Below are 11,638 nucleotides of genomic sequence, written 5' to 3'. Positions count from 1 at the left end.
ATGGCCGTGGCTTATTTAGAGGGATATCAAGATGCATTGAAGGTTCGTCTACACAAAACCTAACTCGGTAGGTTCAAGTGAATTGTTTTTTCACGAGTAATCGAACAATGAGAAATTAGGAATTTTATTAAAGATTTTCTTGTCAAATTTTGCCAGAAAATTCCTGCAATCCAAATAGAGCCTTAATTTTCTCTATAAAATATTTTCATGGTCGTATGAAATTGTGATGGCAATTTCCATTAATTTCAGTTGCATCACTTGGGATTTTTCTATACTATGCAAATCTAATGTTACTGACCTCAAATTAGTGAGCTTCCCATTGGCTAGATGTCCGAATTTCCATTGCATTATGATACGACACGCTCTCAAATCTTCTAGACGCTAACAAGCTTTTGATGGACTCAAAAAATTGGTTAATCGCTGTGTCTAGATCAGAATGAAAAGTTAAGCCCTGTTCATTTTAGAGTGTGACACCTGATTGTGGGCCCCAAACCGATTATTGGACTCAAAATTAAACCGATTATTGGACTCAGAATAATTCTGAGTCCAATAATCAGTTTGGAGCCCACAATCGGTTGTCACAATCTGAAACGGACAGGGCCTGCAAGAGATTTTTGAAAAAGTTTAGAAAAGAAAAAACTTTTCTAGAATTTCTTGCTTTTCCATTGCTTTAGTTACGTGTGAAAATACATAACTTGAACCATAATCCTCTGAGCAAACCAGGACGATGTAATTCATTTGCCTCTAACTTGGACTGGCTGTTGTGTAAGAGGCATTTCTGCGATGGTCCCTAGCAAAAAAAATTCCTCTAGAAATGTTTTTCCTTCAATCCAATAGGATCGGTCGAACGATCAAGACAATACAATGCGAAGAGACAATGATATGGACACTCATCTGGTGGGGTCCACCTTCTATCCTTCCATGGGTCATATACCTTTTTGCTCTGGGGTCCATCGACACAATTAAATAAGACATATATCAGGTGTTACCGTCAATCGCTTTCGAGTTTCAACCAGTCTCATCGCAAGTTGTTCCTACAACTTGCACCGAATTAAAAAAAGGCAATTTGACTCGAAAGGCCACTCAAATTTATCAATAAGGGCTCCACGACCTAAGGCCATTTTGGTCATTTCCCTCAAGCACGTGCGACCCGTTTCTTTCCCATGTTTTTGCCTCATAGATTTCCCAAAGATATCACACCGCCCCTCTTGGGAATAAGTGGGCCCTGGGATCTGACACAAAAATGGTGGGTCCCACCCCGCCAAAACGCACCCAGAAGCTGGCCGGGTATTAAATGACTAAAAACACCCTTGCCGAGCCCTTTGCATTCTGTACCACTTCTTCAAAGATTGGAAGGGTAATTTGGTAAAAAAAGTCCATGCCTCTTTCACAAGTCACAACTTGTAAACGAAACTGCAATATCAATACGGAGATGATATTTTCACCCCTCTGTAGTACGCATTCGCCCAATTATAACGTGAACAGTGGGCAACTTTAACGCTTTTTGACGTCAAATATCGTTAAAAGGGAGCGAATACGTACTGCAGTGCGGTGAAAATATCATCTCGCTATCAATATTCTAATATTTTCCTCGGAAAGATTCCGATTGCCTGCCCCGTGTATAAGCAATTCTATCCAAAGATTCGAAACTAAAACACTTTTAAATGTCAAAAACACCCTTGTATAAAGGAAGCTTCCTTTTCATATTGCAAGAGTATTATAGTCAATTTTCCTAAAGGCAAAGAGTCTGAAGAAGCTCTTCACAGATGAAGACAGTGAAGAAGACGAAGAAAAAGAGAAGATGAAGCAAAAGGACCATGGAAAAAAGCAAAGGCAGAAGGCTTTTCTTCTTCCTACACCACACACAAAAGAAAAAAAAAAACACTATGGATTGGTTCTTAGGATACGTCACCTTCTTGTAGATAGACAAATCGATCGCTCAAAAACATTATGGTTTGATATTATATGGAATGGTTGCAGGTGAAGCTTCCCCTCTAAGGAGGGACACATGAAGTCAGCATGATCCCAACCATTCATCTGATGGGCCCCATCGTATTGATCGAGCAACCTTACATATTCAATCCATTGCTGGCAAATGCATATAGCAATGGCTCGCCAACTAGAAAGATTTAATAGTTAAGATTGTGTTGGAAAAAAATAATGATGGATGAATATTACGATTCATAAGATTGTTGTAACAAATACTATGATTAGTAAGATTATTGGAAATATATAATATAGAGATCAATGAATTGATTTTTGGCTACCTCGAACCAAACTTCGGTGCTATTCGAACCCATATTTGATGACTCAAACCAAACTTTGGTGCTATCCAAACCCAAATTTTGATACAGCTGTAAAATCAGAATAAGAATAAAATTGGAGCAGGTATATTGCACTTATCAATTTTAAGATAAAAACTATTTGCAAAATCTTGATTGCTGAAGAGGAAAGAAGAACAACCGAGTCCTGGCACTTGGTTACTCTCCATAAAAATCGCATTCGACCCCTAAGATGCAACTGGGATCAGCGAATCAACGCCCAAAGATAAAACAGTCCTAACAGGCTCCGGTGGATGGCCACTCACGTACTTGTCCACTTAGAATTACCTATAACTGTACTAAGACAAAGAATGGAATGGCAGAAGAATATGGAGCAAAAAACCTTAAGGAAGAAATCGTCAGAAACTTTTTTGTGTAATTTGTTTTGTTCATTAAAACCAGTCCCTTTGGACGGTGGAACTCTTCTCCCTTTGTAGAGAAAGAGTCTACCCTTGGAAGAGAAAACACCCTCTTCAACAGTCACCTCTTATAGCTGTTTGGAGAAGATGAAACGGTTAAAATGGCAACACGATTAGAGACACAATTAAAACCGTTTAGAGAATTAACTACGTATAATAAATATACTAATTTGGGATATATTTGCTAGCGTCCATCGCAAAAGGCATTTCGCGGATGGTCTATTGCATCTGACAGCAGCCATAGAAGCTCTCACTTTTTCAGCAAATTTTGTATTCATTCATGAGGTGGCTGTTGTAAGATGCAATAGACCATCCACGAAATGCGTTCTGCGATGGACGCTAGCAAATCCCTACTAATTTATATGAAAATTTATCCAAACCCAAATCCGGACCCCGGCTTTGCTTGACTCTGCGCGCGCGTGTGTTTATGAACTTTGGTTCAAGTAAAACTGGCCAGCTAACAAATTCCAATGCCTTCTACAAGGCCCAAGGCTTAGTCATCACACTACCTCTTATAAAAAGGTGAAAGTATCTTCTAACTTTTCAATATGGGACTAAAAACATGCATTAGAGTTCAAACCCACTCACACATGACACTGGGTTTTAGGTTCAAGTCTCAAGGCATCATAAAAGACAAGTGATTTAAGAAAAAGGAGGATTCTTTATTTTGAATTTTCCCTTCAAAATTTGTATTCAAATTTCAACATTTTGAGTTCAAAATTCTAACATAATGTTAAATCATCATCATCATCATCCTCTTCTTAGTGAGAAAAAGAATACGAAGATCCCTAAGACCTGTTCGGATTGCAAGAATTTTCTGAAAAAGTTCTGAGAAGAAAATTTTCCAAAATTTCAAAATTGTTTGATTACACATGAAGAAAAAAAGCAATATGAACCAATGCTCTTTAAGTTTTATTAACAAGGGCTTTAAAATTTATAATGAAATCCCTAGAAATTATCATTACCCTATAAACTGTCGAAACAAAACAGTTTTTCCTAAATACATTTTAGAGGGAAAAAGGAGGATTGCAAGAAAAACATTTTTAATTTAAAGCTTTTCATATGGAATTTTTTTCTCTACACGATTTTAGAGGGAAATGATATGCATATAGTTAATTTTAGAGGGAAATGATATGCTTGAAAACAGAAAACAGAAAAATAGTTGGGTTCAAGTTGATTCCAATTCATTATTTAGCAAAAGTTCAACCCAAGCCGACCAATGTTGCACCCCTAATTTAAAGGAATATTATCATAAATCTAAGACCCTAATAAGTAAAAAGTGAAAAGGGTCAGTCCAAGTCATCTATTTTCACGTGTAAAAAAAGTAGTAACTTTTTGAAATATTTTTCATTTTCCAACTTTTTCAAAAAATTCATGCAATCCAAATGGTGCCTCAGAAAAAAATTTCCTTTACCTCGAAACGTGGTCTTACTTTATGTAGATTTTGAGGGAAGTGATGTATTGATTGTATTCACCCCCTTTTACTTTGTTACTTGGGACAGCCTCCTCTAGTGTTTTAACGACTGCTCTTTTACACTGAAAGGGGTGTCCCAAGTAAGAAGAAGGGGCGAATATATCACGTCCTTTTTTTAATCATTGGGCATGGTGATGTGAAATCGTAGCCGTTGATAAGGGTAGCCCAAATGGGTAAAGAGGTGGAGGAAGTGAGTTGTCTGGATATCGTTGGTTCTCCCGACGTCTTTATAACGGGGGCAGAAGAACGAGGATTCCTTACCTCGGATCTGCTGCTGCTGCTCCCTCTCTCTCCCTCTCTCTCCATTATTTTCATTTATTTCATGGAAGAATCCAATCATCCAAGCAAACCAATACAGAGATGAGACGAAACAGATGAATTGATAAAAGCGGAATATCATTTGGTAAATGGGTCTCTCATCACATCGTCCTTTCTTTTATTCTTCTGCCTATCTTAGTACTAAAAAATGCTTAAAAAGGGACATTTCATGAATGTTTCATTCATTAATTAAGTAAAACTTTGGCTCTTAAATGTGAAAATTGAAAGGTAAGGAGCTATACCAACTTGTCAGACCACTCCCAACTTCTACAAATAACCTTATCGTTCTCCAACCAACAGAAAGCATAATAATAATAATAATAATCAAATGCATTGAACTTGGGCTCTAGGTAGGGAATTTGCTTCATTGGCCAATAGAAAAATGAGTGAGAAAGATAGGGGGACATGGGGCCCATGTGCCTTTTGGTATGGATCATGTCTTGGCTAGGAGAGGTGATGAATGGAGTTTGAGTGGGCCCTTGGCAGGCAATAGAAGTTGCCTTCTTCCTCTTTGGAGAGGGATTTGTTTCTCCATATCCAGAGAGCATTGAGATGCACCTGCTATTATTACTTATAAGTTACATTTTAAATATCAAAGCATTAATAAAATATGTACTGTGTTTATGAGATGCACCGGCTCGAGTTGCAGCCCTAGTTCATATACCTATTCTCTTTGACCCTTTTCTCTCCTCCCATGCTCTCTTGAATATGAGCTTGCCAAATAGGGCAGAGTGTTGGGGTTCCACACAAAAGAAAATAGTCCCACAACGGATAAGTGAAGTGGATGAGGATGGGTTATAAGGGAGTGGGCACCCTCTCTCTAACGGCAAAAAGCTTTTAGGGGCGAGTTCTATCCGGTTATATTCCCTACAAATGGTATCAGACCTCAGGGTGTGGTAACCCCGGTTTGCCTCCGAGGACGGGATGTCCTTCAGAGAAGATCTTGAAAACCCCAGTGTAGGATCTCGTGGGAAGAATCTCGTGGGTCCCACATTGCCGCCATGTGGAGGGGCGAGATTGTCCACGCTGCTTCCACCTGGAGGGGGAGATTGTTGGGGTTCCATGCAAAAGAAATAGTCCCACATCGGATAAGTGAAGTGGATAGGGATGGGTTATAAGGGAATGGGTACCATCCCTCTAACGGCTAGCTTTTAGGGGTGAGTTCTACCCGGTTAAGGTCCCTACACGGAGGTGGGTACCCTACTCCCCTACTGTCCATCACCAACCGTGGGGCCAAGAACGGGTTCAGTCTGGCAACTAGCAGATCGAAAAGGTGCTGATTTGAACTCTAATTCGCGGTTGAGTTTGGCCAACAAAGAAGAGATTGTGTCGCTCAAGCCCCAATTTCAAACTCGTTTTTTTTTTATTTCATTTTGAGCAGGATGCCGATTGAGCCAATAAGCCAAAACAATCACTCCCTCACGCCGAAAAGATCATCAGAAATCTTAGAAAAATGCTTATGAATATTTTCATTAGACATGTATTGAGCCAAACTACCCTTTCTTCAATGAGGAGTTGAAAATAGAGAAGCATGCCCGTATCATGAAGGGTTCCCCTACCATTGAAGAAAGGACAAATATTTCTTGAGGAAATTTTTTTTCTTAGGTCCTGTTTGGATTGCATGAAATTTCTGAAAATGTTCAGAAAGGAAAATTACTTCAAAAAGTTCTTAATTTTTTTTACACATGAAAAAGATGGCTTGGACCAACCCTTTTCAATTTTTACTTAGAGGGGCTTTAAGTTTATGATAATATTCCTTTAAATTAAGGGTGGAAGTTGGATCGGCTCGGGTTGAGCTTTTCTAAAAAAGATGGAATTAATCAACCCGAACCTGACCCAAGGCAAAAGCTCATCCAGAATTCAAAAAAATTGACCCTAGTTGCACCCTTACTTTGAATTAACGATAATCATTTCCCTCTAAAATTGCAGAAAGAAAGAAAAAATTCCCAAGGAAAAATTTTCCATTAAAAATGTTTTTCTTGCCATAAAAAAAAGGCCTCAGGATTTTATTTTATTAGCTCTTTCTTTTTTCTTCATGTTTAATCAAAGAATAGTGATTTACTTCACGTATGAAGAATTCAAGGGGCCTGATTGCCACATACACTAGAGCTATGTGTCCCATGTAAAAAAAAAAAAAGGGGGGGCGAAAACAAGATTATCTTTGATTTCATTATTACTTAGTTACTTACTACTTACCAAGTGAAAGTGCATATTTTTTCCCGAGGCGGGGTGTAACTAGTTTCTATTTTTAGTATTGGGTAGAAAGGACTTAATATCCGGACTATTCTTTGTAGCCACCCCAGTAACCGTTTCCCACCTCAACTGAAGAACCCCCATCGCCTACCACGTCATCATGCTGACATGTCAGAAAAACTCGGGTGCTTCACCGCAACACCCCACGTGGCATCTCCAAACCATGACCTGTCGACACGTATACAAGCCCACGTGGTGTTACACGTCAAGCGGGCCGAGTCTCCCGCCTCTCTTCACGGGCTCTCCCCTTCTCTCTTTGGTAGCGTATTTAGATTTGAGACACGACCACGTGGCGGTCATGTCAGTAGGGCCCACGACCCACGGACTCTGGTCACTCATGGATACCTTGGATGGCGCTCTGTTCCAGGCCCGGCCCACTTGTTTTTTTCTTTACTCCAATTTTCCTTATCTATCTATCCTCTTATTTATTAGTGTCAGAAAAAATCAACCCCCTTCTTCTATTTATAAAAGGTTGAAAACCCCACTTTCCTTCTCGCTCTTTTGTTAGTTCCCATTCTGCTTTTTTTTTCTCCACAAAAGAAGAAAACATAAAAAGCAAAACGAAGAAGAAGAAGAAGAAGAGAGTGGTTGGGGAGGAGATACCGAGATACCATTCGCCCAGGGCTTACGTTAGCAACATGCGCCTTGCGCTTTTCCTTTTTCAGAGCAACGCTTCTTACATGAAACCCTGCAACCTTTCCTAACACTCTTTTAAAAAAAAACCCCCAAAACAAAAGCAAAAACCCTCTCTTTCTTTTATATATCTCATGAACAGAGCTCTACCGGAAATGCTGCACTGTCTACCGGATAATTTTTCCGGCGACTTTACGGTTTTGGAAAGGCAGAGAGCTCGACTAAAATGGCAGCAAAACTACCTGAACGAAACCCAACTAAATCTTTTGCAACAGCATTTTCCGGGGCAAAATTCCGGTGTAATGACGGAATTTTCAGTGAAGAATGACCAAATTTTGGAAAATGGGTGGCCGGATTTTGCGAAATTCCCAATTCCAAGAAGTGGATTTGAGGAGGAGAAGGCTACATTTGTGGGTCCAGATGGATTTATAGGTGGGGGAGAGGATTCTCGTGGTTTAGAATACTCGGTTTCGAGGAGTTCTAGCTGTCCAGTTACTGTGGGGAATATTGTGAGGGAGGAGAGAGGTAGAGATCCCATTTTAGGAGAGAAAATCGGGAAAGGGAGTTTCAAGAAGAGAAAAGCAGATAAGGCACAGAACCCAAAGGTACCCCCCTCTTCTAATTGTAATTTTTTTTTTATTGTTTAGTGGCATTCCCTTTATTCTTTTGTGAGTGATATTGTCTCGAGCTGTACAAATTATAAATTTAAAATTCGATATATTTATAACGGATTTATTATTTTAGCTCTAATTTTTACAATTGTTTGTATTAGAGAATGAAATCAAATCAAGATCAAATATATCTTGATTTGATTTCATTCTCTAATAGTTTGAGAAAAAATAATGGTAAATCATACAAGCACAAATGTAATGGATCCCATAAGAACTTTAAAGTTAAGCGTGCTTGAGACTTTGAGAGACCCCTTTACTTTTGTGAGAAATATTGTCTCGAGACTCGAGCTGTACAAATTATAAATTTAAAATTCGAATTTTTTATAAAGGATTTATTATTTTGCCTCTAATTTTAAAACTGTTAGAGAAAAAATATTGGGTAAATAGCATTAGAACTTTTAAGTTAAGCGTGGTTTGGAGAGAGTAGTATTATAGGATGTGTGAGTGTGTGACTTAATTTTGCCTCTTTTTTCCATTAAAAAAAAAAGAGTGGGTAAATTGAGGGCAGAAATTCAAGAAATTTGTATTTGGGTCTCTCCAGGGTATTGAAGCAGAGGATGGTAACAGAGAGAAGAGGATCAAAGGAGATGGAAATGAAGGAGAGTCCAAAGAAGCAGAGCAAAATAACAACAGAGAGACTTCTGGGGATACTTCGAAGGAGAATTTGAAGGTGTCTGAGGTTCAAAAACCTGATTTTATCCATGTCCGAGCTCGCCGAGGGCAGGCCACGGACAGCCATAGCCTGGCTGAAAGAGTAAGTATGAGAGAGAGAGAGTAATCCTTATTCATTACTTTGCTTGTATTTGATTAAATTCCTAAGTGATTTGGCTAAATAAATGTAGGTGAGAAGAGAAAAAATCAGTGAGAGGATGAAATATCTGCAGGATTTAGTTCCTGGGTGCAACAAGATCACTGGAAAGGCCGGAATGCTTGATGAAATAATAAATTACGTTCAATCGCTTCAGAGACAAGTTGAGGTAACAAATCACTAACTTATTGGGCATTTTATTTTTCTCTTTGGGTTTTTTTTTCTAAGGTTCTTTTTGTTGTGGGTTTGATTTACTTACAGTTCTTGTCCATGAAACTCGCGGCCGTGAACCCAAGGCTGGATTTCAACATTGAAAATTTCTTTGCTAAGGAGGTAAGAAAATATGCAATCGATTTTGTATGATTGATGTGAAATGTGAAATGTGAAAGATAAATTGGTCAATGGTTCTTGTTGGAAATATTATTGGCACTACCATGTTTTGATATTTACACTAAGTCATCCTGTCTTTTATTATTTAAAAAGCTGCCGAGGTTATTTCAGTTCCCAAAAAGCTTTAAGAAGCCAATTAAAACAGAAAAGACAAGCCGAGTTTGTGCAGTTATAAAAACACATTAGTGCCAATATCACTAGCTTTATTTTTTTCATGGATTTCCAACACCGTGTTTAGGGTTGAACCCGATGACTTGTGGGTCCAATCGACCAAAATTAGCGCATCAGATGATCCTAACCGTTCGATCAGCATCATCTGAATGGACGGCTAGAAAACAAAATAATCGTTGACAATCCACATTCAATTAGCAAGAGTTCGTTCATCGGACGGCTAGGATTTTTCATGGGGTGCAATTTTTTTACAGTGATAGAGCCAACCCAATCCACCTTAGGATCCCTACAATTGTGATGCACAAAGAACCCGTCTTTGTTTCGTCGTGATGTATCAAAAGGAGCTCACAAAACAAACCTACTTATATCTAGACAATGAATGTACCTCAGCTCACAAAACAAACCTTCTTGGCTTCTTATATCTAGAAAAGGACACTTTACCTCATTGTCTGATTAATTTTGATGCAATTTTAGCCCTCTATCTACTTAAAATAACAATCTTTTGGTCTAATATTTCTCCACAGATTTTCCCGGCTTGCAATAGCAGTTTTATGAACGAAATGTTGCCGGAATTAGCTAATCCGGCCTACCTTCAGTTCAATCCAGTGCCACAGATTCCATATTGTGGACTTGATATGGCGTTAAACACACCAGAGATGGTGCTTCGCAGAACTACAAGCGCCCCTATATCATTGCCTGAAACATATTCAGACTCTTGCTTTCATGTATTCCTTCTACACTGATATAAATTTCCCTCCCTTAATTTGGATTTAGATAGGAAATTAAATTAGATAAGCAGTAAAAAAAACCCACTTTGCTTCCAATTCATTTGCCTCTGCTCTTACACGACATTACATTTCAGGCCCATGGATCTTCTTCTACTTGGGATCTTGATTTACAAACCCTTTACAATTCGGAGTTTCAACAAGGAAGGCTATCTGCTTTTCCATCTCAACCATTTCCAGGTGACTTAAAGCTCTTCTCTTCCATTGACATTGTTTAATGTTCATAGTGATGACAATGATAATACACCTCCATGCATTTAATTCTGAGCCTCTAGTCCATTTATTGTGCAGGAAACTTGGAAGCTAACAATCTCAAGATGGAGATGTGACCCTTTTGTGTCACAGATTTCTTGGAGGATTAATACTTAAAAATGCCAAGGATGCTGATTCTTTGCAAAGTACGTATGTATTTGCATGTATACTTGTATTGTATTCATAATAACGCCTAATACCATAATTGACCATCAACCTTTCTTGTGTTCTGGATTTTTTCATTCTAACATAAACAGATATACTATCAAATACTACAAGAAATACCCGTATAAATTCTGTCGCCAATAAGAAGAAAACTGTCTTATAAATGTTTTTGACAATGTTAGAAATTCCGTCGCAGTAAAGGGCTTCGCATTTTAGCTACGGTTAGAATGTTAATAAAATCATAACTAAAGAGATGTTCTTTTCAAAATGATATGACTTCGTGCAGTGGGGAAATCGATTGTCTTTAGCGACGGAAAAAGAAAATCATAGCCAAAAGTGTGTTTTCCGAAATAAGACGACAAGATGCGGTGGGGAAAAACGATTACCTACAGCGATGGATGGAGATATTTTTTGCTTCATATGTCTTGCATAGAGGGAATGTTTGGTAAACATGTAAAAATATTCGGTGGGAAAATTTAAAAAAAAATAGCGATGGATAGAGATTTTTTTGCTTCATATGTATTACATAGAGGGAATGTTTGATAAACATGTAAAAATATTCGGTGGAAAATTAGGAAAGCTAGTTGTGAGAGAAGGGCTGAGAGGGAGACATGGGATGGTGGGAGCGAGTATGAAAAGCCCTTGAAAATAAGGAAAGAAAATCCAGTTCGAAGTAGTGTACTTTTTTCATTGTTTTCAATGATTTCTCATGCTCTGTATGACTGTATCCACTGATGTCCTTTCAAGTCCCTCTCTCCCCCCTTCCCCGTCCTCAGCTCATTTTTCACAATTAGGGGTGCAACTTGGGTCAGGTTGCAACTTTGGTCGGGTCGGGTCGGGTCGAGCTTTTGCTAAAAAAATGAACTGGAAAAGGTAAAATCTCAACCCGAACTCGCCCATAAATCGACCCGAGTTTCACCCCTATTCATAATTGGGTCTACTAATATTCCGTGGCGAATAAATTTTAAATAAGAAAAA

At 38.5% G+C, this 11,638-nt stretch overlaps 1 protein-coding gene across 2 annotated transcripts; it reads left to right on the top strand.

Moving 5' to 3' along the window:
- Window positions 1–7,250: 7,250 nt before the first annotated feature.
- LOC143883306 (transcription factor bHLH63-like) lies at window positions 7,251–11,387 on the top strand. 2 transcript variants are annotated; one of them, XR_013252356.1, is made up of 8 exons: window positions 7,251–8,023; window positions 8,631–8,843; window positions 8,932–9,066; window positions 9,159–9,230; window positions 9,983–10,183; window positions 10,321–10,423; window positions 10,535–10,641; window positions 10,947–11,387. XR_013252356.1 is itself a non-coding variant. In XM_077386654.1 (7 exons), exons 1-7 carry the CDS (start codon window positions 7,553–7,555, stop codon window positions 10,570–10,572), a joined length of 1,233 nt encoding a protein of 410 aa, XP_077242769.1. In that variant the 5' UTR covers window positions 7,251–7,552; the 3' UTR covers window positions 10,573–10,713. The 2 variants fall into 2 exon arrangements, 1 of the variants encoding a protein (XP_077242769.1); XM_077386654.1 differs by lacking the exon at window positions 10,947–11,387 and having other exon boundaries at window positions 10,535–10,713.
- The last annotated feature ends 251 nt before the right edge of the window (window positions 11,388–11,638 follow it).

Source organism: Tasmannia lanceolata, unplaced genomic scaffold (genome assembly GCF_043159265.1).
Source record: "Tasmannia lanceolata isolate RefF3 unplaced genomic scaffold, GAP_Taslan_0.1 ptg000008l, whole genome shotgun sequence".
NCBI lineage: Eukaryota > Viridiplantae > Streptophyta > Magnoliopsida > Canellales > Winteraceae > Tasmannia > Tasmannia lanceolata.
This window is presented reverse-complemented; position numbering and strand designations above follow the sequence as displayed.